At 44.3% G+C, this 21,273-nt stretch overlaps 1 protein-coding gene across 1 annotated transcript in view; it reads right to left on the bottom strand.

Annotated features, from left to right (window-relative positions):
• ANKAR (ankyrin and armadillo repeat containing) overlaps nucleotides 1-17,786 on the bottom strand; it is a 63,102-nt gene extending 45,316 nt beyond the window's left edge. Inside the window, exons 1-6 of the mRNA XM_044241146.1 lie at nucleotides 17,186-17,786; nucleotides 12,782-13,219; nucleotides 10,827-10,990; nucleotides 10,090-10,193; nucleotides 4,720-4,900; nucleotides 2,582-2,801 (exon numbers count right to left, since the gene is read on the bottom strand). Coding sequence (XP_044097081.1) covers nucleotides 2,582-2,801; nucleotides 4,720-4,900; nucleotides 10,090-10,193; nucleotides 10,827-10,990; nucleotides 12,782-13,219; nucleotides 17,186-17,786 — 1,708 coding nt within the window. The remainder of the gene's footprint in view (nucleotides 1-2,581; nucleotides 2,802-4,719; nucleotides 4,901-10,089; nucleotides 10,194-10,826; nucleotides 10,991-12,781; nucleotides 13,220-17,185) is intronic.
• Nucleotides 17,787-21,273: the final 3,487 nt, after the last annotated feature.

Below are 21,273 nucleotides of genomic sequence, written 5' to 3'. Positions count from 1 at the left end.
TAAAAAACACTAGAAACAATGAGTGTTGGTGAGGAGGTGGAGAACAAGGAGCCCTCATGCCCTGTGGGCGGGAATGCAGACTGGTGCAGCCACTGTGGAAAACAGTGTGGAAACAATCCTCACAAGATTAAAAATAGAATTACCATATGATATAGTTATCGCCCTACTGGGTATTTGCCCAAAGAACTAAAAATAAATAATCCAAAAGGATACATGAACCTCTATGTTCATGGCAGCATTATTTACAATAGCCAAAATGTGGAAGCAGCCCAAGTGTCCGTCGATAGGTGAATGGGTAAATGTGTGGTGCGTGTGTGTATCGTGGAATATTACCCAGCCATAAAGGAAGGGCATCTTAACATTCGCTCCAGCATGGCTGGATCCGGACGTAATGCCGAGTGACACAAGTGACCAGAGAAACACAAATGCTGCACTCCCATGTGGAATTTAAGAAGCAAAACAAACAAACAAATAAAAAAGAGACAAAAAACAGACTCAAACATTCAGGACAAACTGGTGGTTACCAGAGGGAGGGTGAAGCAGGCCCAGGGCACTGCGCACCGAGTGCGGGGCAGATCGCTGAATCACGCGTCACACACTGACGCTAAGGCAAACTGTACTGAGTTACACTGGAATTAAAAACAGATGTTAAACTCCTGAGCTGGAAGAACGGCTAGATCATGCTACGGCGCAGACCTTCCTGTCCAGTCTCCCGTGTTCTGGCGACAAGCCAAGCTGCAGGTGGCTGTGACAGGTCCACCAAAGACGACGCAAGCCCAAAACAACGGACCCTCCCGAATGACTCTACGCAGAGTACGAAGGCACAGTCTTGTAGATACAGAAGACACGGCCTTTAAGATTGTGATTCTCCAAGTTCAAGGGGTCTGATTTTATGCAAATAAGGGGAGGTAACTGCAAATCCCACAGTGGGAAAAAAAAGAAAAAAGAAAAAATCCCCAAGACTTAAGAGGAATGTGACTAAATGGCCACGACTAGAAAATACAGTGCACACTTCAAAACAGAGACAAAACATCATCACGTGACATGCTCATGGGACAGAACATTTTGGAGATTATATTCTATAAGGAGAGTTTTAATATATGCAATAACTTTTCCAAACACACCAAATATTTCATTTATGTCTTACCATTTCTTTCTTTTTTCATGTCCATTTTTGATGACTCTGTTTTAAAGGGGAATACACACAGAAGTATGATTATTAATATGCAGCAGTTGCCTAAATTAGTCAAAATAAACTCATATGAATAGGAACAAAATGCCTGTGTTTGGACACCACAAAGGCAGGATTACGTCCAACAGGACGGAGTTCAAGCTTTGGTCAAGCCATCTGGGCCTGGTGGCCGCCCCCGCCATCATGGCAGAGCAGACCTGGGGTGCTGCCTCTCCAGTGTCTGGTCAAAACTGACACTTCGGGCTGTTCTGTGTGGCAAAGTCATAATGCGCAGACATTGCAGGTAGAGGCACACATTTTCCATACTTCAAAATCTATCCAGTTCTTAGCAACTGGAAATTCAAGTAGTCACAACACAAAAGAGAGACTTCAATTTACAAAAGATTTTTTTTCACACCAAAAAAGACTTAAAATATAACACATCTTTAAAGAACAGAGTACTCACTGCATTTAAATTTAACTGAATGTCTGCTCTGTTTTAATCTATAGAAGTATCCTAATTTCAAAACATTTTAATTACAGAATTAATTATTAGTCAGCAGGATTAAAGCGGAACATTTTGTTTTGGTGCGTGAAAATTCAACAAAACTTTTTAAGATAGCTGGTTACAATATAAAATCATTGCTTCTTACTGCCAATATTGTGGTATCAGCTGTTCCTGATGTTTTATCTCTAATGCCCTCTTCAGTTATGGAGGACTTCTGCTTTCATTTTCAACATTATCATTTTTATACTGGTTAAATTTATTCCAACGAACACATATATAGGTATGCATATCTAATACTCAGGAAAAATGGCTTTTTAAAGTCAAAACTAAGTTAGCCTTAAGGGGCCCATTAATCTAAAAAATTATTATTATGGATGAATTTTTTGTTATTCATTATAATTTTTTAGGTATCATGAAGAAACTGTTCCCTGGTTGAGAACTTGAGGATAAGAAATGGATGTCCTGCTGGGTTCTCCATTTATCTACCTTTTCTCTGAATTGCTACAGTACACCACTGTATATTAATCATCCCAGTGATTACCAGGTGCTACCCTGCATCCGTCCAACCAGGCACTCACCCAGCATCCACTTCCTGAGGCTTTCTTCTGGGCACTCGAATAACATGGCAAACGAAGTAAACCAAATCACTGCCTGTGAGGAGCTTATGGTCAAGTGAGGGAGACACAATAAACCAATGAATAATACTATACAGGACAGCAATAAGGGATACGCTTAGAAAACTAAAAGGACCCCTTCTGAAATAAGGGAAACCAAACCTCAGCTTTGCTCTGGGTCTCAATGCCACACTTTAATCGTGCGCCAACGTCAACATGCATTCTTCATTCTGAATCAGGCAAGTAAGTAAAAGAAAACCAGTTTCAAATGTAGAAACTTCATGGTACCTTGGCTAAACATAATAAAGCGTCTCTGGTTGACGTTGAAGTTCGCATTGTGCAGCTGACATATGATAGCCACTCGGTTGTGCAGGGCAGCGTGATGGAAAATGGCATAACCTGATTCGTCTGAAATGTTGATGGTCAAGCTTGAGGTTTTACGGCTAAATGTATGGAAAACAGCAGACAATCCTCTTTCGACAGCAGACTTCATCCCAAATGGGATGCTCTAAAATGATTAAGAGGGTCAGAGTAAATTTTTTCAAAATACACCTCAAGTGTAGCTTAAAGAAAAAAAAGAACAATAAACATACTAACATACTTACAATAAGTACAATGTTAATATATAACAAAATAAATATATATTAATATTATCACAGGATTGGTACCCAGTTAGGGTAGAATTTTCACAAGATCCATGTGGAAAGTGTCTCCACTGAAGAATGATTAAAATTATTAGAACTATAAAAAACTCTGAGAAATTTAAAAAATATTTTTGGGAAGTTTTTTTTCCCTCCACTACTTTTTAGGGAGAAGTTGTAGAATTTTCTTTGAAGACAATTAAAACGGGATAGACAGTTTTCTTTCTGAAATACTTAAACAAAGGGAGATCACTGGGCTCTTTTTTTGATTTAATAACAATCTGATTTAGAAACCTAGAAACTAGAAACATATAGCTACAGAAATAAAATTTTTCTTCTTTGCTCTAGGTCTCAAAATAGAAATGTAAAAACAGGACACTCTTCTTTGAGACATATTGACTACTTAATATTTTAAAATTAAGATTCAAATCAAAACCACATTGAGATATCATATTACTCCAGTGAGAATGGCCAAAATTAACAAGACAGGAAGCAACGTGTGTTGGAGGGGATGTGGAGAAAGGGGAACCCTCTTACACTGTTGGTGGGAATGCAAGTTGGTGCAGCCACTTTGGGAAACAGTGTGGAGATTCTTTAAGAAATTAAAAATAAAGCTACCTTATGACCCTGCAATTGCACTACTGGGTATTTACCCCAAAGATACAGATGTCGTGAAAAGAAGGGCCATCTGTACCCCAATGTTCATAGCAGCAATGGCCACAGTCATCAAACTGTGGAAAAAACCGAGATGCCCTCCAATGGACGAAAGGGTAAGGAAGATGTGGTCCATATACACTATGGAGTATTATGCCTCCATCAGAAAGGATGAATACCCAACTTTTGTAGCAACATGGACGGGACTGGAGGAGATCATGCTGAGTGAAATGAGTCAAGCAGAGAGAGTCAATTATCATATGGTTTTGCTTACTTGTGGAGCATAAGGAATAGCATGGAGGACATGGGGAGATGGAGAGGAGAAGGGAGTTGGGGGAAACTGGAGGGGGAGACAAACCATGAGAGACTGTGGACCCTGAGAAACAAAGTGAGGGTTTTGGAGGGGAGGGGGTGGAGGGTTGGGTGAGCCTGGTGGTGGGTATTAAGGAGGGCATGGATTGCATGGAGCACTGGGTGTGGTGCATAAACAACGAATTCTGGAACACTGAAAAGAAATGAAAAAAATAAAAAATGTTTTAAAAGAGCTCATTAAAATTTTAAATTTATGGACATTGAGACAAATACATGGTAAATAAAGGCCAGTGGATCCATTAAAGTGGGTGAGCTCACCACTTCCAGTTCCAGAAGCCGTCCTTCAAGGCCTGTTGAAACAGGTACAGAAATCTGATTCAGGATGACAAGTTTGTTCCTCAAGTTTGGGTCCCAGGACTGAAGCCTGACTCTGCCATTTAGTGTGATTTGGGAAAGATCCTTAACTCGCTGCATGTCAAATTTCTCACATGTAAAGCAGGAATGATAACAATGTCCGAGTACCTTGAGAAACTTTGTTAAAAGGATTTAGGAAGCGCCTGGCACACAAAAGCAGCAGTCAGTGCGCACGAGCCTTTATGAGGATTGTCCACGATGCGGTTCATTAACAGATTACTTTGTAACCTACCAGAGATCTATAATCCAAAATTATATAGCTTCTAAGCTGCTGAAATGTGGAGTTTTTATTTCACATCGAAAACTTTATTTAACCTAATATTTATCCCTAAGATAGAAATTTGAGACATACACTTATCTATAACACATTATGTACACTAAATTATGTCATAATTACTGAAATACCTTGCATTTCATAGCTTTTTTGAAGCCAAATTTTTTCTTAAATTGTTCATGTAATTGAGCATCTGTTAGTGGAAGCCTTTTTGGTTTCAGACTGTTCACGACTTCATTTATGGCTCCCCACCATTTTGTCTTATAGAGTTGATGATAGAAAGCTTCAAGTTCAAAACAGATCACGTAGTAGCTATAAAAACATGAAGAAAAAAGATAAATCTTTCTGACTTTGAAGTAATTTGCTACTTTTTTTCTATGCTGACTAAACCATATTTTTTCTATAATAATTAAATATAAAACTGTAGTTTATTTTATTTTTTATTTTTTTAAGATTTTATTTATTTATTTGACACAGAGAGAGAGATTACAAGTAGGCAGAGAGGCAGGCAGAGAGAAGGGAGGAAGCAGGCTCCCTGCCGAGCAGAAAGCCAGATGTGGGGCTCGATCCCAGGACGCCAAGATCATGACCGGAGCCAAAGGCAGAGGCTAAACCCACTGAGCCACTCAGGCGCCCCTAAAACTGTAGTTTAAATTGTACTTGATTGAAAAGGAAGGTCTTAGGGAAATACTATGTTATGAACTAGCCAGAGGTTAATATCCTCTCTTCCTTGACCTTCACTTCCATCCCAGCTTTCTGAACACAGCAGACTTCTGCAGGCGTGGTGCATATTTGAGGACCTAGTCACATTCATCTGAGGTTGTCATTCTCCCCAGCCACCACGCTCTCCTCCGACGAGGACACTAGACCACAAATACAAACTAAGGCTGTCCTCACCCACATCCTGCAAATACAGTGCCGGTCCGGGGATGGGACTTTTCACCTTGCCCGTGGGCCCTGGCTTGCAGAGGTGCCGCCTTCATGACGGAGGGCTGGCCTGACTCCCTGGCCTCCAGCCTCCGGAATCGGGGACAGGCGCTCTGAATCTTACCCGGATCTGAAGGCTTTCACACCACAGTAAGGATAGCTTCTAGAGCCTTAAGGAGCTGTATGAGTCACATTCGGATGCTTGATTTACAGTGGATAACTAAACTAAATTTCTAGAAGAAAATAGCTCACCTTCCTTCGGTGTCATATACACCGCTCAGAGTAGACACCACAAAGAGATACGCCAGGTCCCAGATGCCTGCTTCCGTAGATGTAGTCATAGGGGATCACACTGAGGATATCCTCTGGTCTCTGAGTGGCCCAGTGGCACACCATAGAGTCCCAGTGCCTACACCTCTTCTCTCTATGATTCCCCAGAGCCGGCTCTAGCTGTGGTAAACTGTTATGGGGTTAGGAGTTGCTGATTACCCCTGGGGCCCCCGTACTCACTGCTGTACTCTTCGATCACTGCTGAGGCAATGCAACAGACTTATACATTTAACAAACACCAGGGGAATGTGGGTTGATTTCTTCTAGAAATTCAATTTACTTATCCAATACAAATCGAGAATCAGCAGGGGCCTATCCTACCCTAGAAACTGGAGAAGAAAGAGGGGGTGAAGGTGGCTATACCCTGAGATGGTCTCTACCACAGAATTTCGTGACCCACCCTCCCCACCCAAGGGTGGATCCACAGTGTGCACTGGCCCAAAAAAAGATGACCTTGGAAGCACAGAAAGCCCACAAGGCCAGCGCCACAAGGGAGCCCTCGTCCAGGTCCTGCAGAGCGACATACCACTGTTCTTACTCAGACCTTCTGTGCCGTCACGGCTACGACGGAGCCTCATACAATGACCGCATTCATGCTCTTCCCTGGAAACCGGCACCCAGCTTCTGAGGAGTTTCCTGCACCACAGTTTCCTGATAGACCCCTGCCACCTGCTTCCTAATACCCACAGCAGTGTCACAAGGCTGGTCTGCTCTCCGTATCGATAAAATAGGATGTTTTAGTACTGGTATAAATTAATCTTTTTGCTTTGGTCATCGTCACCTTAATAATTCATGAGTTCTTGTACTTTTATGGGTGGCCGAGTCCTGAGTATCTGACTGTGGTCCCTACGTTTTGATTCTGGTATGGCAGGAGAACCCAACCTGAGCCCAAACAGTCTAGGACTGAAATGTTTGCAGGCATGCCTGGAAGGCCAGTGGAACTGATCCTATTTTCTTAAGGGACCTGGGGTGTCCTAGGAGATCAACCACTCCGAGGAAAGAGAATATCAACCCACGCGAGTTCAGTCCAGTAACAAGGCCCTTAAAAGCAAAGAGGGGAGATAAGGTGGCCTGTTTTCAATCATTCATTCAGATTATTCTCTGGTCCAGCGCCAATACAGAATGATCTCTACATCACAGAAAAGAATGACTATAAGCAAAATGACCAAAAAAGATGTTTTTGCACCAAATTATTAGGGGTTCAAGGCAGCACTTCCTCGAAACCAAGAAAATTAGGAGAGAAATTCTCCTTACTTCAGTGGATGGGCCTCAACACGTCTCACAGCTGACGCCGCTTTTCAGAACACGTGAGCAGCAGCCTGGCCAGAGGGGACGCGAACCCACAACCAGGAGAAACTGCATCGTTCATGCAGGGGCCTTCGGGTTGAGCTGCCTTCACGGGGCCTGCTGAGCATCCGGGTCCCAGCAGCGGGTCCCTACGGAGAGCTCAGACGGGAATGAGGGGACGTCACAGCACCTGAGCGCTGAATGAGCATCTGGGATCTCGAGGAAACACTATGTCGGTGGGGGGGGAATTCTGAAACTGAGTGTTCTCTAGTACCTGGTACGGGTACCGGGAAAATACTATTAGTGCACTCGCCTGGGTCTGAGAAAGGAGCTCCTGCTGGTTTTGCAAGTCTGCAAATTCAAATCCAGCTAACTGCGGGTCACCAACCCTGCTGACCAGATGCTTGCATTAGTCAGAAGCAGAGCTCATTCCGCCACGGCATCCCAGGGCAACAGTGGGACTGGTCCCCTCCGGCTCAGCAGCAGTCAGGGTGCTGATGCCAGCCAGGCTCCCTCACCCCCAACAGCCTCTCCCAAGCGCAGCTTTCCTCTCCCCCGACGCCCTGCGCTCCCAGGATCTTAGCGCCCAGCCAGACCCCACGCCCGGGAGAATCGAGTGTTATTCAGAGGGGCTTCCGGGATCCTGTCCAGCTTCGCGAGGGTTGTACGTGGAGCCTATCAGCAGGTGCTGGGTCCCTGAGCGAGGGGGTTCCTCCTCCGGGGAGACGCACACCAGCTGTCGATTCTAGAGGCGCGAGCTCTGTTGCTTGATTCCCTCCAAAACCAGGGCGGCCACCAGCCCCAGGCCCTTTGAGTTCATCCCTAGCACCGTGTGCACATTCAGGCAGAATTGATGGGATGATCCACCTCTCCTTGTTTACCCTGCGTCTCCCTCTGCCTTGTTTCTGGTCCCTGCCTCACTGCCACGCGTCCTGGCAGAAACTTCAAATCGTTGTCTTTACTTCTTCACATCCCATGAACTCTCCCCGATTTCACCCCTCGGCCCACCACACCGAGCCTATAACCAGAACCAGCTTCCTTACCGAGGCATTGCTAAGTTCAGTGCTCTCTTCAATCTTAAGTTGACTGGGCCTTTTCCTGAATTTGAGGCTTTCAACTATTCCCATATTTTGAAAATTCTCCCCACTTGGCTTCCATGCTCCCATGCTTTCCTGGTCGTGCTCCCTGCATCTTTCCTTGTCAGTCTCCTTTGCTCTTTCCCCTGCTTCTCTCCACCCCATTTAAAAGCGGCTGTTCTTCAGAGTTCTAGACTTGGTCCTGTTCTCTAAATCACTTTCACGGGCGCCTGGGTGGCTCAGTGGGTTGAGCCTCTGCCTTCGGCTCGGGTCATGATCTCAGGGTCCTGGGATCGAGTCCCGCATCGGGCTCTCTGCTCAGCGGGGAGCCTATTTCCTCCTCTCTCTCTGCCTGCCTCTCTGCCTACTTGTGATCTCTCTTTGTCAAATAAAGAAATAAAATCTTTAAAAAAAAATCACTTTCACGACTTAAAAAACAAGATGAGGGACACCTGAGTGGCTCAGTGGGTTAAGGCCTCTGCGTTCAGCTCAGGTCATGATCCTGGGGTCCTGGGATCGAGCCCACATCAGGATCTCTGCTCCGCAGGGAGCCTGCTTCCCTTCCTCTCTCTCTCTGCCTGCCTCTGCCTGCTTGTGATTTCTGTCAAATGAATAAATGAAATTTTAAAAAAAAGGTGAAAAAACTTCTTCTATATGCTTTTGAATCTCAAGTCTCTACCTCCTAATGACAATGCCTCAGCTCTACCTTCCATATTTCCAAACTTCAGCGTCTAAGATAGGAAAATCCAAGACATAATACATAAAAGACCCTAGCAAAACTTAGAGAAACATCCAGCTTCAAAAGGTTTGTGGAGCATAACAAATGGCATGGAGGACAAGGGGCGTTAGAGAGGAGTAGGGAATTTGGGTAAATTGGAAGGGGAGGTGAACCATGAGAGACTATGGACTCTGAAAAACAGTCTGAGGGGTTTGAAGTGGCGGGGGGGTGGGAGGTCGGGGTACCAGGTGGTGGGTATTATAGAGGGCACGGCTTGCATGGAGCACTGGGTGTGGTGAAAAAATAATGAATAATGTTTTTCTGAAAATAAATAAATTGAAAAAAAAAAAAAAGGTGACAGGCACAGGCGCGCCTGGTGGCTCAGTCATTAGGTGTCTGTCTTTGGCTCAGGTCATGGCCCTGGGGTCCTGGGACTGAGCTCTGCATCAGGCTCCCTGCTCGATGGGAGTCTGCTTCTCCCTCTCCTACTTTCCCTGCTCTCCTACTTTCCCTCTCTCGCTGTGTCTCTTTCTGTCAAATAAATAAATAAAATCTTAAAAAAAAAAAAAAAAGATGACAGGCATAACAAGACCCAGAACAGGAAGAGGAGTTTAAATCCTATTTCTCTGGGCTCCTGGTTGGCTCAGTGGGTTTAGCCTCTGCCTTTGGCTCAGGTCATGATCCCAGGGTCCTGGGATCGAGCACCGCATCGGGCTCTCTGCTCGTCGGGGAGCCTGCTTCCTTCTCTCTCTCTCTGCCTGCCTCTGCCTACTTATGATCTCTGTCAAATAAATAAGTAAAATCTTAAAAAATAAAAAAATAATAAAAATAAAAAAAAATAAATCCTGTTCTCTGTGCTGAGTCCACTGCCCTTCCACGGACCCACAGGATTTGATCCCCACCTCCATCCCCATGTAAATGCAGTGATAGTTTCAAGAACCAGTCCCCATCGCTAAGGGCTGTTATACAGAATACCAAAGAGCATGACGTAATAAATACACTATTTAATATTTTGTTGAGTCTGGATTTCATTCATGGAAGTTATTGTTCTAGCATCTCTGTGCTGAGGTATTAAGTTAGCCTTGGCATTTTGACACTTTCCTTGTTTTCTTCTAACTTTCAACAAGTTGTGCTACTGTGAATGATTACCGAAAGTTCCTTACCTTTTTCCATTAAGTTCCAGGACTGGTATGGAGTAATGTTCCTTGTAAACCGAATCTTCCACAAATGCATTGGCAGCACAATTCCGTATTTTTTCTAAATTGTTCTAAAATATAGGTTCTGTTACTAAAGATATATCGTTAAACAAGTCTAAACAATTATGGTTTCTTTCAGATAAAATTTTATACTTGTAAATGTTAATTTTTTAAATATAATATCCCACCAGACCTTAATGATAACTGCATGTATCCAATTCTTACTTCAGGAGTGAGGAAAAAAATATAAAAGGTAATGTAAAGAAGGTAGAAAAGCAATGATAATTCAAATGTTATGTTTATATGAAACTCTAGATTAAATTATTGTTCCCAAACTCTAGAGGATCTCTTTTCTAATACTAACTGTTGAGGAAAATGGAGGAATATGTAGTGAATGTTGAGGATTTTTACTATACTCTGATTATTTTAGGGCACATATGGTCCATTAGAGGCCTACGAATTCTGTAAGGAGAGGTGCACTTCGCTTATTTATCGTGTCATCTCTGACACCTAACATACCTCGGATATAGTTTGCACTTAAATTCATGTATGTTACATGATACATGAAAAGATTCGTGAGTTAGGTAGATAATCACTTGGAGACTGGCCTAGTGCCGGTACCAACAGAGACTTTTTGTTGATGGAGAATAAGATAAAGGAGTTGTGAAGTAACAAACCATTTCAGAAACAATAACTATTAAAACCTTAAAATCTTCTAAAGCATTCTCAATTGAAGGTGTGCTGATATCAAATTCAACTCCTCCATGAACATGAAAATATTGATCCTCTTTGTAGTGAAAATGCTGACATTTAAAATCTCGTCCATAAATAAACGGAGGCAATTCTCGTTCTGTCTTGACCTTGTCATCTCCAAAAACGAAAACAAACTTTAATTTAAAAAGTGAAAACAGCATATATACAATCATATTTTTAATAAATAGATTTTTTTTGAGCTTTTATTTATTTATTTGTGAGAGCAAGCGAGAGAGAGAGAGAGAGAGAGCGCGAGCACAAGCAGGCAGAGGCAGAGAGAGAAGCAGACTCCCTGCCGAGCAAGGAGCCCGATGCAGGGCTCGATCCAGGACTCTGGAATCATGACCTGAGCTGAAGGCAGAGGCTTAACCCACTGAGCCACCCAGGCACCCCAAAGATTTAGATTCTAATTTACGTAAACCAAGTGGAAAAAAATCCACATTAAATGAATATCTTGGCAATTTTAGTCTCTAAAATCATTACCTTAGTATATATTTAAAACATGAAAATATATTTGTATCATACATTTTGGGCATTTTCTATAGTTTCATTGTAAAGACATTTCAAGAGAACAGCCAAAACATTATTCTACTTAATGATTTCTACGTGTGAGTTCAAGACTTATATATTACCTCCAATTGTCAGAAAAATTTGAAACTATGTCTCAGAGAATCTTGGGCTAAGTGTAAAAAAAAAAACAAAAACACGTAACCTGAGCTGGCTCAGGTAAAAAGAGACATTAAAAAGAAATAGGTAAGTATTTCTCATGGACAAAAATAACCAGCTCACTTTTTTGAAAGTCATAAAACCACACATACATTTATTTTACAAAAATAATTTTCTAAAACTCCAGTAATGATTAGGTTTGTCCAGAATTTTGATTTAAGAGCAGAATATGGTTTCATCAATGTAAAGCATACAATGTATTTTGAGAAATGTAAACGGCACAGAAAAGTTCAAGGAATAAATATAACATCTGAATATTACCACTTTGAACTATTAATACTGAGTCATATTTGCTTCCAAAAATCTAAGTAATAAAACATTACAGTTACAGCTAATATTCTCTTTAATCAAGGGCTTCTTGGTTCCGTACGCCCCACCCTCCTACCTCCACCCCAGGATCAGAATGGTCATGAGCCCATTTTTAAGTAGTTCACGGATAAGGGTAATAATTTTTACCATTTCAATGCTCAGGAGACAAATTTTCATTAAATGACCTGCAAAATTTCTACTGAAAACTTGCCATCTGTAGAAAGTCCACCATAATAAGCCTACATGTTTGGGCACCAATGGAAATATATAAATTGTGTGCTACTCTGGGTGCAGGGAACAGTTTGCACGACGTGTCAGAGTCAATGCAAGTATGGTCCTATTTCAGTTCTTTAGTCTCTCACATCGGTTTGTGCATAACAGTGCTAACACACTAGTAAAGTTTTAAAACATGTTTTTGTCTCTTTTTCAGAAATGTAACACCATTCATGATCCTTTACTGCTCCATAATAATTTCAGAATCAATTTATAAACTTCCATGAAAAACATGATAGGGATTTTAATAGAAGTGCCTTGAATTTATAGGTTTACAGATCAGATATGATACAGTCACAGTGTATCATATGCCCATAATGAACACGCATATTTCCCTATTCTTCTCAGAATTTGTTTTAAGTCTCCTAATAGGCCTTATAATTGGTATAAATATATACCAAGCACTATGTACATATGGCAAATATTTTTAACTACCTTGGAGACATTGAATTTTGTTTTATTTTGTTTCCTAACAGGCTACAGCAAGGTTATATGCCTGGACACACCTACTACAAAGTTTAATTTAAATATAAAATTTATATATATATGTGTATATATATGTAATTATTTTATATTTGATTTTTATTGATACACTTACCAGAAAAAGGCGGAAGCAGACTACTTAAATATGGAACTTTCATCTTCTTTTTTAAACTCAATAAAAATGGAGTCAGAAAACATATTAACTTTAGGTATCCTATCCCTCTTCTGACTTCTTTTTTCTTCTCAAAGTGTTTTTGAATAATCTTTTTCTGGAGATACAATCTTTGCTGTAGCCTCTGGTAGGTACAAATATCAAGATAGTCCTGAGTACATTTTATAGCATTTGTAAGCCAATAGGCTGCTTCAAATATAAAAACATTTTCATACTGCTGAACTTGTGTGGTACTGAACGTTAATTTCAGCATAATGCTTTCAGCATATTTCATAAAAACAGCTTTTTCCTCAGGGCTGTTGGGATCGTACGTGGGATCCTCATTCATGTCTTCGTCATAGATCCCATCGAAGTCTGGGTCCTTCGTGACATCAGTCAGGCCTTGACAGCAAAGAAAAAAGTAGATAGTGAAACATCGTACTTGGCTTCTGGATAAACAGAGAAGACTGAACACTGGGTTTCATCTTGAAATCCTACTAAAGTGACAATAAAGGGATAATGAGATGCCAAAAAATTTGTTAAAGATGAAAAGCAAGTGGATGAGTGGGAACTCAGCAGAGTAAAGAAAGACGGAAGCCTGTAGATTGAGGATAGATTCCCATTCCCTTTGGAAGCATGAAACCCAATACCATGGATACAATGTCTCATATTTAATCACAGTAACTATGGAAGAACAAAAAAATGTGATCCCTCTTTAAGCAGAGATTCAACTTTTCATTTGACTGAAAGTATAATCGGCTGTTTCAAGTCTTCTATTACATATTTCTTGTTTTTGCTGATATCAGAAGCTAAATATACATAATAGAGAGCTTTCTTGGTAACTGGGATGAAACAAATAAGAATTAAAACTTGATTTTACTCTATAAGTGACAAATTTCGTATTACATTTTCTTCCTATTTATGATGAAATTAAGCACTTCCTTGTTGTCAAATTGTCTTTTTAAGGACAGGTACACTTTTAACGCTACCCTTCATCTAAGCTTGAGAAAACTGCATGGAATCATAAAATATGTCTTGGTAGAAAATGTGGAGTCTAACATTTCTGCCTTAAAAATGCAAACAATACCTCCATGTGCCTCCTTTTCTCTCTCCTTTTTGTCCTTCCCCAAAGGTATTAAAACAAACAAACAAAATAACAAAACAAAACAAAGAAACAGACGATAAAAGCTAGAATATACTTGGATTTTTTTTTTTAAGATTTTATTCGTTTATTTGACAGACAGAGATCACAAGTAGACAGAGAGGCAGGCAGAGAGAAAGAGAGAGGGAAGCAGGCTCCCTGCTGAGCAGAGAGCCCGATGCGGGGCTCGATGCGGGGCTCGATGCGGGGCTCGATGCGGGGCTCGATGCGGGGCTCGATCCCAGGACCCTGGGATCATGACCTGAGATGAAGGCAGCGGCCTAACCCACCGAGCCACCCAGGCGCCCCAGAATATACTTGGATTTTTAAACGGCTACTATGATTCACTTCCCTCTTGCAAAGGTTAAATTAAGAAATTACAAAGAAATTGAAGTATTCCCGAAAAGTACTGAAGTATTTCTAAAAAGAAGATCCGCACGTGAGCGCGCGCACCTGCTGACGCCGCACGCTCGGGCCCGGGGCGGCCGCGGGGCCTCTCGCCGGCCGAGCACGAGGGCCGGGAACCCGGACGGTCGTGGACCCTCCGGCCCGCGGGTCCCTGAGCCGGAGTGACCGCCGCCCCCGCCCCCAAGGACAGCAGGGGAAGGAGGAGGCGGTGGGAGCGTGGAACCTGCGGGGGCGGGTCCCCGGGTTAGAATTACCAAAAAAGGGGGGAGGGGCAGGAAAGGTCGGCTCCGAGCGCGATTAGGGCGCAGCGAACCCCGGCCGCCTCCCCCAGCGCGCCCCGCCCCGCCCCGCCCCTCCCCTCCCCGGCAGGGCTGGAGCCGCCGAGCGGAAATCCGCGCGGGGAGGGTCTGCGCGCGGGAGACCCCACGCTCCTGCCCCGCCTTGGCCGGGCCCCCCCTCGGTCCAGGCCGGACGCCGCGGGACGGATGGACCGAAGCGGAAAGACGGCAGGTGCGGCGTCTGGGGAGACGCTCCCCGCGAGCGGCCGAGGCTCCGGCCCGACCCCGCAGCGCGACGCCCCCGCCGCGCCTGGACGGCCCGAAGCGACCCCGAGCTTGTGCGGCCACGAGAACCGGGAGGACGAGGAAGGGGGACGAGGAAAGGCGGGGGAGGGGTGGGGAGGGCGGGGCGGAGGGCGGGGCAGAGCGGCGGAGGGCGGGGCAGAGCGGCGGAGGGCGGGGCGGAGGGCGGGGCAGAGCGGCGGAGGGCGGAGCGCGGGGAAGGACTCGGGAGAGCCAGACAGCGAAGGGTCGCGAGGAGCATCGGTTCCCATAGAAACGGGGGCGGGGGAGAGGGACGTCCCAGCGGAGATGCACCTGCTGCTCCGGACGTCGGACGGTACCGCGGGGACCTGCGGACGGAGCCGGAGCCGGAGCTGATGTCTTACGTGAGGCAGCTCATGGCACAAAGAATGTGAAGGTATTAAAGAAAGGACATGTGGGGGACCCTGGGGGGCTCAGTGGGTTAAAGCCTCTGCCTTCAGCTCAGGTCGTGATCTCGGTCCTGGGATCGAGCCCCGCATCGGGCTCTCTGCTCAGCGGGGAGCCTGCTTCCCTCTCTCTCTCTGTCTCTCTCTGCCTACTTGTGATCTTTCTCACTCTGTCAAATAAATAAATAAACAAAATAAAAAATTTAAAAAAAGAAAGGAAATGTGATCACATGTTATGCAAATCATATGTACAAAGTCATAAGAAAGTAAAAAATGAGAAAGGATTTAATTTAAAAAACTGGTTATAACTAAATCTGGAGGATGAATTAGGGGAAACACACGATCCCGTTGTGTCGACCTCTACGTTAATTTCTTTTAGTCTGGCCTCCTACCCTGCTTTTGCTCCCGAACTCCGTTCTTTCTGTGCCCGATGCATGTCTTTATCTGAAGGTCCAGAAACACTCCCAGAGCAAACACCTTCCCTGTCCCTGAAATGCGCTTTCTTTCGTTCGCGGTTAAGGGAACTATTTATCTCTCAGGGCCTCAAACTAGAAACCCAAGAGTCTCTTCAGTTCCTTTCCCCGCACACTCTGTTGTTATTAACACTTAATTTCCACGGGCACCGAACGTTTACGTTGTGCCGTCCACAGTGTGAGGTGCTGGGGACTCCGAAGAAGGAGAAGACATACTTTTCTGTGCTCTTGAAGAGGAGCTTAAGGGCTAATAAGGGGCACAGAGGAAATCAGTAATTTCAATACAAAACGACAGAGGGTGTGTAGAAGAGAAGAGGCTGTGTCTGATCCAAGCCGTGAGAAATGAAGAGCTATAGCCTGGGGAGGAATGCGGAAGAGCGGGGAGAAGGCCGTGGCACATAAAGGACGGGGGATGAGGAGAGGCATAAGGAAAACAACAAAAACCATTCCATTTTACCTGTTGTGCTGTGAAATGAGCATATATATATACAATATATGTATATATAGTATATATATATATATTTGTAGTAATAAATACATACATTTATTTGTATTTTAACTAAAAGTTATCCCCTCCACATTTTTCTATCGCAAGAATATGTTTTCCTTCTATCCTCTCATCCCACAAACCTGATGTAATAAATTAAAGGATCCAAGAATTACTCAGATAAGAAACCCTCCGTAATTAAAATCCCCTACAGAAAACTAGATAATATGACCAGATTTTGATACGCTCTGTTCTCTACAGCGGCTACGACTGTTTTTTAAAAGTGGTGTTCGCTGATGGTTTCGTAAATTGCAAATCAGAGAGGTAAATGAAGTTTAACGTGGCCAGACTGATTCTTAGCCGTCTGCCTCCTCCTGCAGAATCCCTTGCAAATCCACGTTAGCCCAGTGTTTAAGGCAGTGATGTGGTCAGTTGCTGGGGAGATGCTCCAGGATTTAGTGGTATCTGTTGTGAATATACAGACTTTAGAGAAATATGGCCTAAGAAGGAAGGAGCTTAAAAATTTAGTGAACCAAGAACAAATACTCATTAAACCAAATTCTACTAAAACACCAAAGCTTAATTCGCTGATGCACATCTCTCCTTAACTTCAATTCTCCTATCATTCATTTTTGAGATTTATAAAAACGGCGATGTAAATGACTATCCAATCTGACAGTCATTTTGTTTCCAAGTTTGGAGATTTTTCTCATGCACTTTAATTCTACTATTGGCTCTATTGCTGATTTTCCTACGTGGGCTCTGCAAAACAAAAGGTATAAACTGAAAACTCCAACTGAGACAAAGATAAATAACTTTTAAATTAAAAAGATGGCTTCTAATAAAAATAAAACATGTTAGATTCTCTTACCTGCAGAACTAAACTCTGCAAAAATATCTTTTTGAGTTTGAGGCTTCCCGTCTGGATCAATGTCCATAATAGTACGCCACAGTTCAGAGAATCTGGCTCGTTTTTCTTTGGGCATGTATATCCCATGCCACAATGCTTTCAGCATGTAGTCAATATTGATCAGAATTTGCCCAATTCTGGTATCGTAATAAGCGGGTGGTAATTGACAAGAGGAACTCTGATCGTAATTAGCTTCTAAACTGATTGAGGGAATTTGATTTAAGCAATAAATTCCAACAGCCAACTCCCTTATGATTTGATGGACTTCCCTATAGTCTAAGAGGGCAGTTGGGTCCACAGGAGTCAGCAGGATGGCAGTGGAGAAACCCACATTATTCATTTGGGTCATAATTCCACACGGGAGGTCGAGCTGAGAGCGGACGTCGTCTTTGGCCGACAGCCAGCTGACCAAGGCCGTGGTTAGCAACTCCTGCACTTCACTCCGGTCGTACTTCTCAAAAAAAGCAGAAGCGTTTCTCTGTACCGCCAAGTTTTCCAGGTAGGTTTCTTCATCTTGAATTTGATCAAATCTAGGTAAGCCTTTTTTGGGCAGTCTTAACATTTCTTATTAATTGTAGGTGGCCTTTCTGAAGTTTCTGTAATGAAAGAAAGGAAAAGACAGGCTGTGAAATCTGTCATGCTAATGAAGTTGGATTTCTCAGATCCGTCTGCACCTTTGTCTTTAGTAGGTTGCTTCATGGTCAACCATGATAGTTTTCAATCTTTTTAAACATGTAACACTTTAAACAATTGAAGTGTAATTGTCATAAACATTAGTTTGAGGTCTACAACACAGTGATTCAATATTTGTATATATTTTTAAATGATCACCACAAAAGTCCAGCTAACGTTATCAACATGCATAGTTACAAAATCTTTTATGATACCTACTTTTAAGAATTTGCTCTCTCAGCAACTTTTCAAAATGCAGTGCAATATCATTAACTATGGTTGCCACACTATGCATTACATCCCCATGACTTCTTTTCTTTATAACTGGAGGTCTACACTTTTGACTTCCTTCCAGCTTCACCAAACCCCCAACCCCCCTTTGGCAACCACCAATCTGTTCCCTGGATTTATGAGCTTGTGTGTTTTTAAAACTTCTACATATAAGCCTTTTTGTATATTTTTATTTTGTTTTCAGTTTTTTTTTTTAAAGCAAGAAAATAAAGACCTGCTTAAAAGGAAAGACAGGAAGAGCCGATTTAACTTTCTGTTTCTATGTCACTAACTGCCTTTCTGTTCTTGGAATAAGAATGACCATAACCACTGTTTTTTGAGCATCTACTACTTGCCCAGCTCTTTATACATAATATTTTAGTTATCTCATTTAATTGGCCCCTCTCTTATTGTGCTTCTCAACACTCACCCTGCAGTGGAACCATCTAGAGCTTATTGAAACACAGCTGGACCCTGCTTAGAGTTTCTGATCCAGTCGGTTGGGTTGAGCTGGGTAATTTGCATTTCTGAAAAGTCAGCGCTGATGCTGATGCTGCTGGTTCGGAGGGGACACTTGGAGAGCCCAAGCCTCCGAGAGAGGCACTGGTATCCCCGCTGTGTAGACGCAGACATGAAGACTAGGAAGGTTACGGAAGGTACCTAGGGTGTCACACCTAAAGCATCAGAACCAACCCAGGTCTGGCCCAAGACCTACGCCCATAGGGACACGAGAGAGGGGAGAGGACAAGGGAAGGGAAGAAACCTACTTTGGAATATTGTTTTCTTGTCCAGGAGAAGGAAGCTGCGTCCACTCTGGTCCCCAGAATATTCACGGGGCCGGGGGCAGTAGTCTGGTCTCCTGGACCGGCCTCTCACATTCAGGATCCCGCGTGGGCGAGGGGGCCGTGGCACGTGAGACCTGAGAGGGAGGCTCCCGGGAACCCTCCGCCTCCGGCCCGGGCCCACGCGTGGAAGCCCCGGGGCCTCGCGACGACGGCCCGGCCCGCCGCAGGGGCCGCCCCTCTGCGCCCGCGGGCAGTGCCTGGGGCACTGGGCGCTGCCGAATTGTCCGGGCCACGTGTCCCTGCCCCGGCGGCCGGTAGGACTCAGCCCAGCTTCCCGCGACCGCCCCCGCGCTCCCCCATCACGTCTCGCTTCCACGGAAACCCAGAACCAAGGGGCAGAGGTGACGGCGCCGGGCTCGGAGGACCCCGGGCTGGAATCCCACCGCATCCCCGCCCTTCCACGCGGCGAGGGGTTCTGCGACGCGCATTATGAGCCAGGCCCGGGGCGTGGAGACCCCGGAGGGCGGGACACACCCAAGCTCCGGGAGCTTCCCGTCCCTCGGATAACCACACGGTTGCATTTACACAGGGTGACGACTGGGAGGTGTCAGGACAGCCATGAAGGAAACCTACCGAGACCCTGGGCCGGGAAAGGCTGCGGCGGGAGGCGGGAGTTTTAAACGGGGCCGGCCGAGAGCTGCGCCAGCAGAGTCGGAGGAGCAGGCGTCGGGGGATGGGGAACAACGGGCGCTCAAGCACCCGGCCGAGAGGGTCCTCGAACTTTCTGAGAAACCAAACAAAGCCTTGCTTCAAGAACTAGAGAGACAAAAGCGAAAATAAACTTTTGGGACTTCATCAAAATCAAAAGCTTCTGCACAGCAAAGGAAACAGTCAACAAAACAAAGAGGCAACCCACGGAATGGGAGAAGATATTTGCAGATGACAGAACAGACAAAAGGTTGATATCCAGGATCTATAATGAACTCCTCAAACTCAACACACATGAAACAGGCAAACATATCAAAAAATGGGCAGAAGATATGAACAGACACTTCTCCAATCAAGACATACAAATGGCTATCAGACACATGAAAAAATGTTCATCATCATTAGCCCTCAGGGAGATTCAAATTAAAACCACATTGAGATATCACCTTACACCAGTTAGAATGGCCAAAATTAACAAAACAGGAAACAACATGTGCTGGAGGGGATGTGGAGAAAGGGGAACCCTCTTCCACTGTTGGTGGGAATGCAAGTTGGTGCAACCTCTTTGGAGAACAGTGTGGAGATTCCTCAAGAAATTAAAAATAGAACTTCCCTACGACCCTGCAATTGCACTCCTGGGTATTTACCCAAGATACAGATGTAGTGAAAAGAAGGGCCATCTGTACCCCAATGTTTATAGCAGCAATAGCCACAGTCGCCAAACTATGGAAAGAACCAAGATGCCCTTCAACGGATGAATGGATAAGGAAGATGTGGTCCATATACACTATGGAGTATTATGCCTCCATCAGAAAGGATGAATACCCAACTTTTGTAGCAACATGGACGGGACTGGAAGAGATTATGCTGAGTGAAATAAGTCAAGCAGAGAGAGTCAATTATCATATGGTTTCACTTATTTGTGGAGCATAACCAATAGCATGTAGGACAAGGGGCGTTAGAGAGGAGAAGGGAATTTGGGTAAATTGGAAGGGGAGGTGAACCATGAGAGACTATGGACTCTGAAAAACAATCTGAGGGGTTTGAAGTGGCGGGGGGGTGGGAGGTTGGGGTACCAGGTGGTGGGTATTATAGAGGGCACGGCTTGCATGGAGCACTGGGTGTGGTGAAAAAATAATGAATACTGTTTTTCTGAAAATAAATAAATTGAAAAAAAAAAAAAAAAAGAACTAGAGAGACAATGGGCACAAAATTAGGCCCTGATCACCCAGGTCACCGAGGTACTGATTTTGTACTTCAAAGATTTAGGCCACGTGGGTGTCAGCAGACACGAGGTACAGCTCGCGTGTGCGGCGGCGGAGGTGCGCGGGCGCGGGCAGCCTGCAGAAACAATGCGGTGGCAACGGACTGGGGGGTGGTGGCCCGGAAAGAAAGTGGCTATCCAGATGACACCCAAATTCTGTCCGGAGAAATGGGGAATCGGGGCAAGATGAAGAGTTCAGCTGTGGACATGTTGACCCAGACGTACGTGTGAGAGAACCAAGTAGAGATGCCAGACATACTTCGACGGCACAGGTCGGGTTCGGGCTAGAACGGCAGGCTGCGGTGGTGCATACCTCTGGGCAGGCTTAGCGGGGTGAAACCAGGGGAGTG

Source organism: Neovison vison, chromosome 3, assembly GCF_020171115.1.
Source record: "Neovison vison isolate M4711 chromosome 3, ASM_NN_V1, whole genome shotgun sequence".
In the NCBI taxonomy this organism is placed as follows: Eukaryota; Metazoa; Chordata; class Mammalia; order Carnivora; family Mustelidae; genus Neogale; species Neogale vison.
Note: the sequence above shows the minus strand (reverse complement) of the source record. Positions and strands in the feature narration are given on the sequence as shown.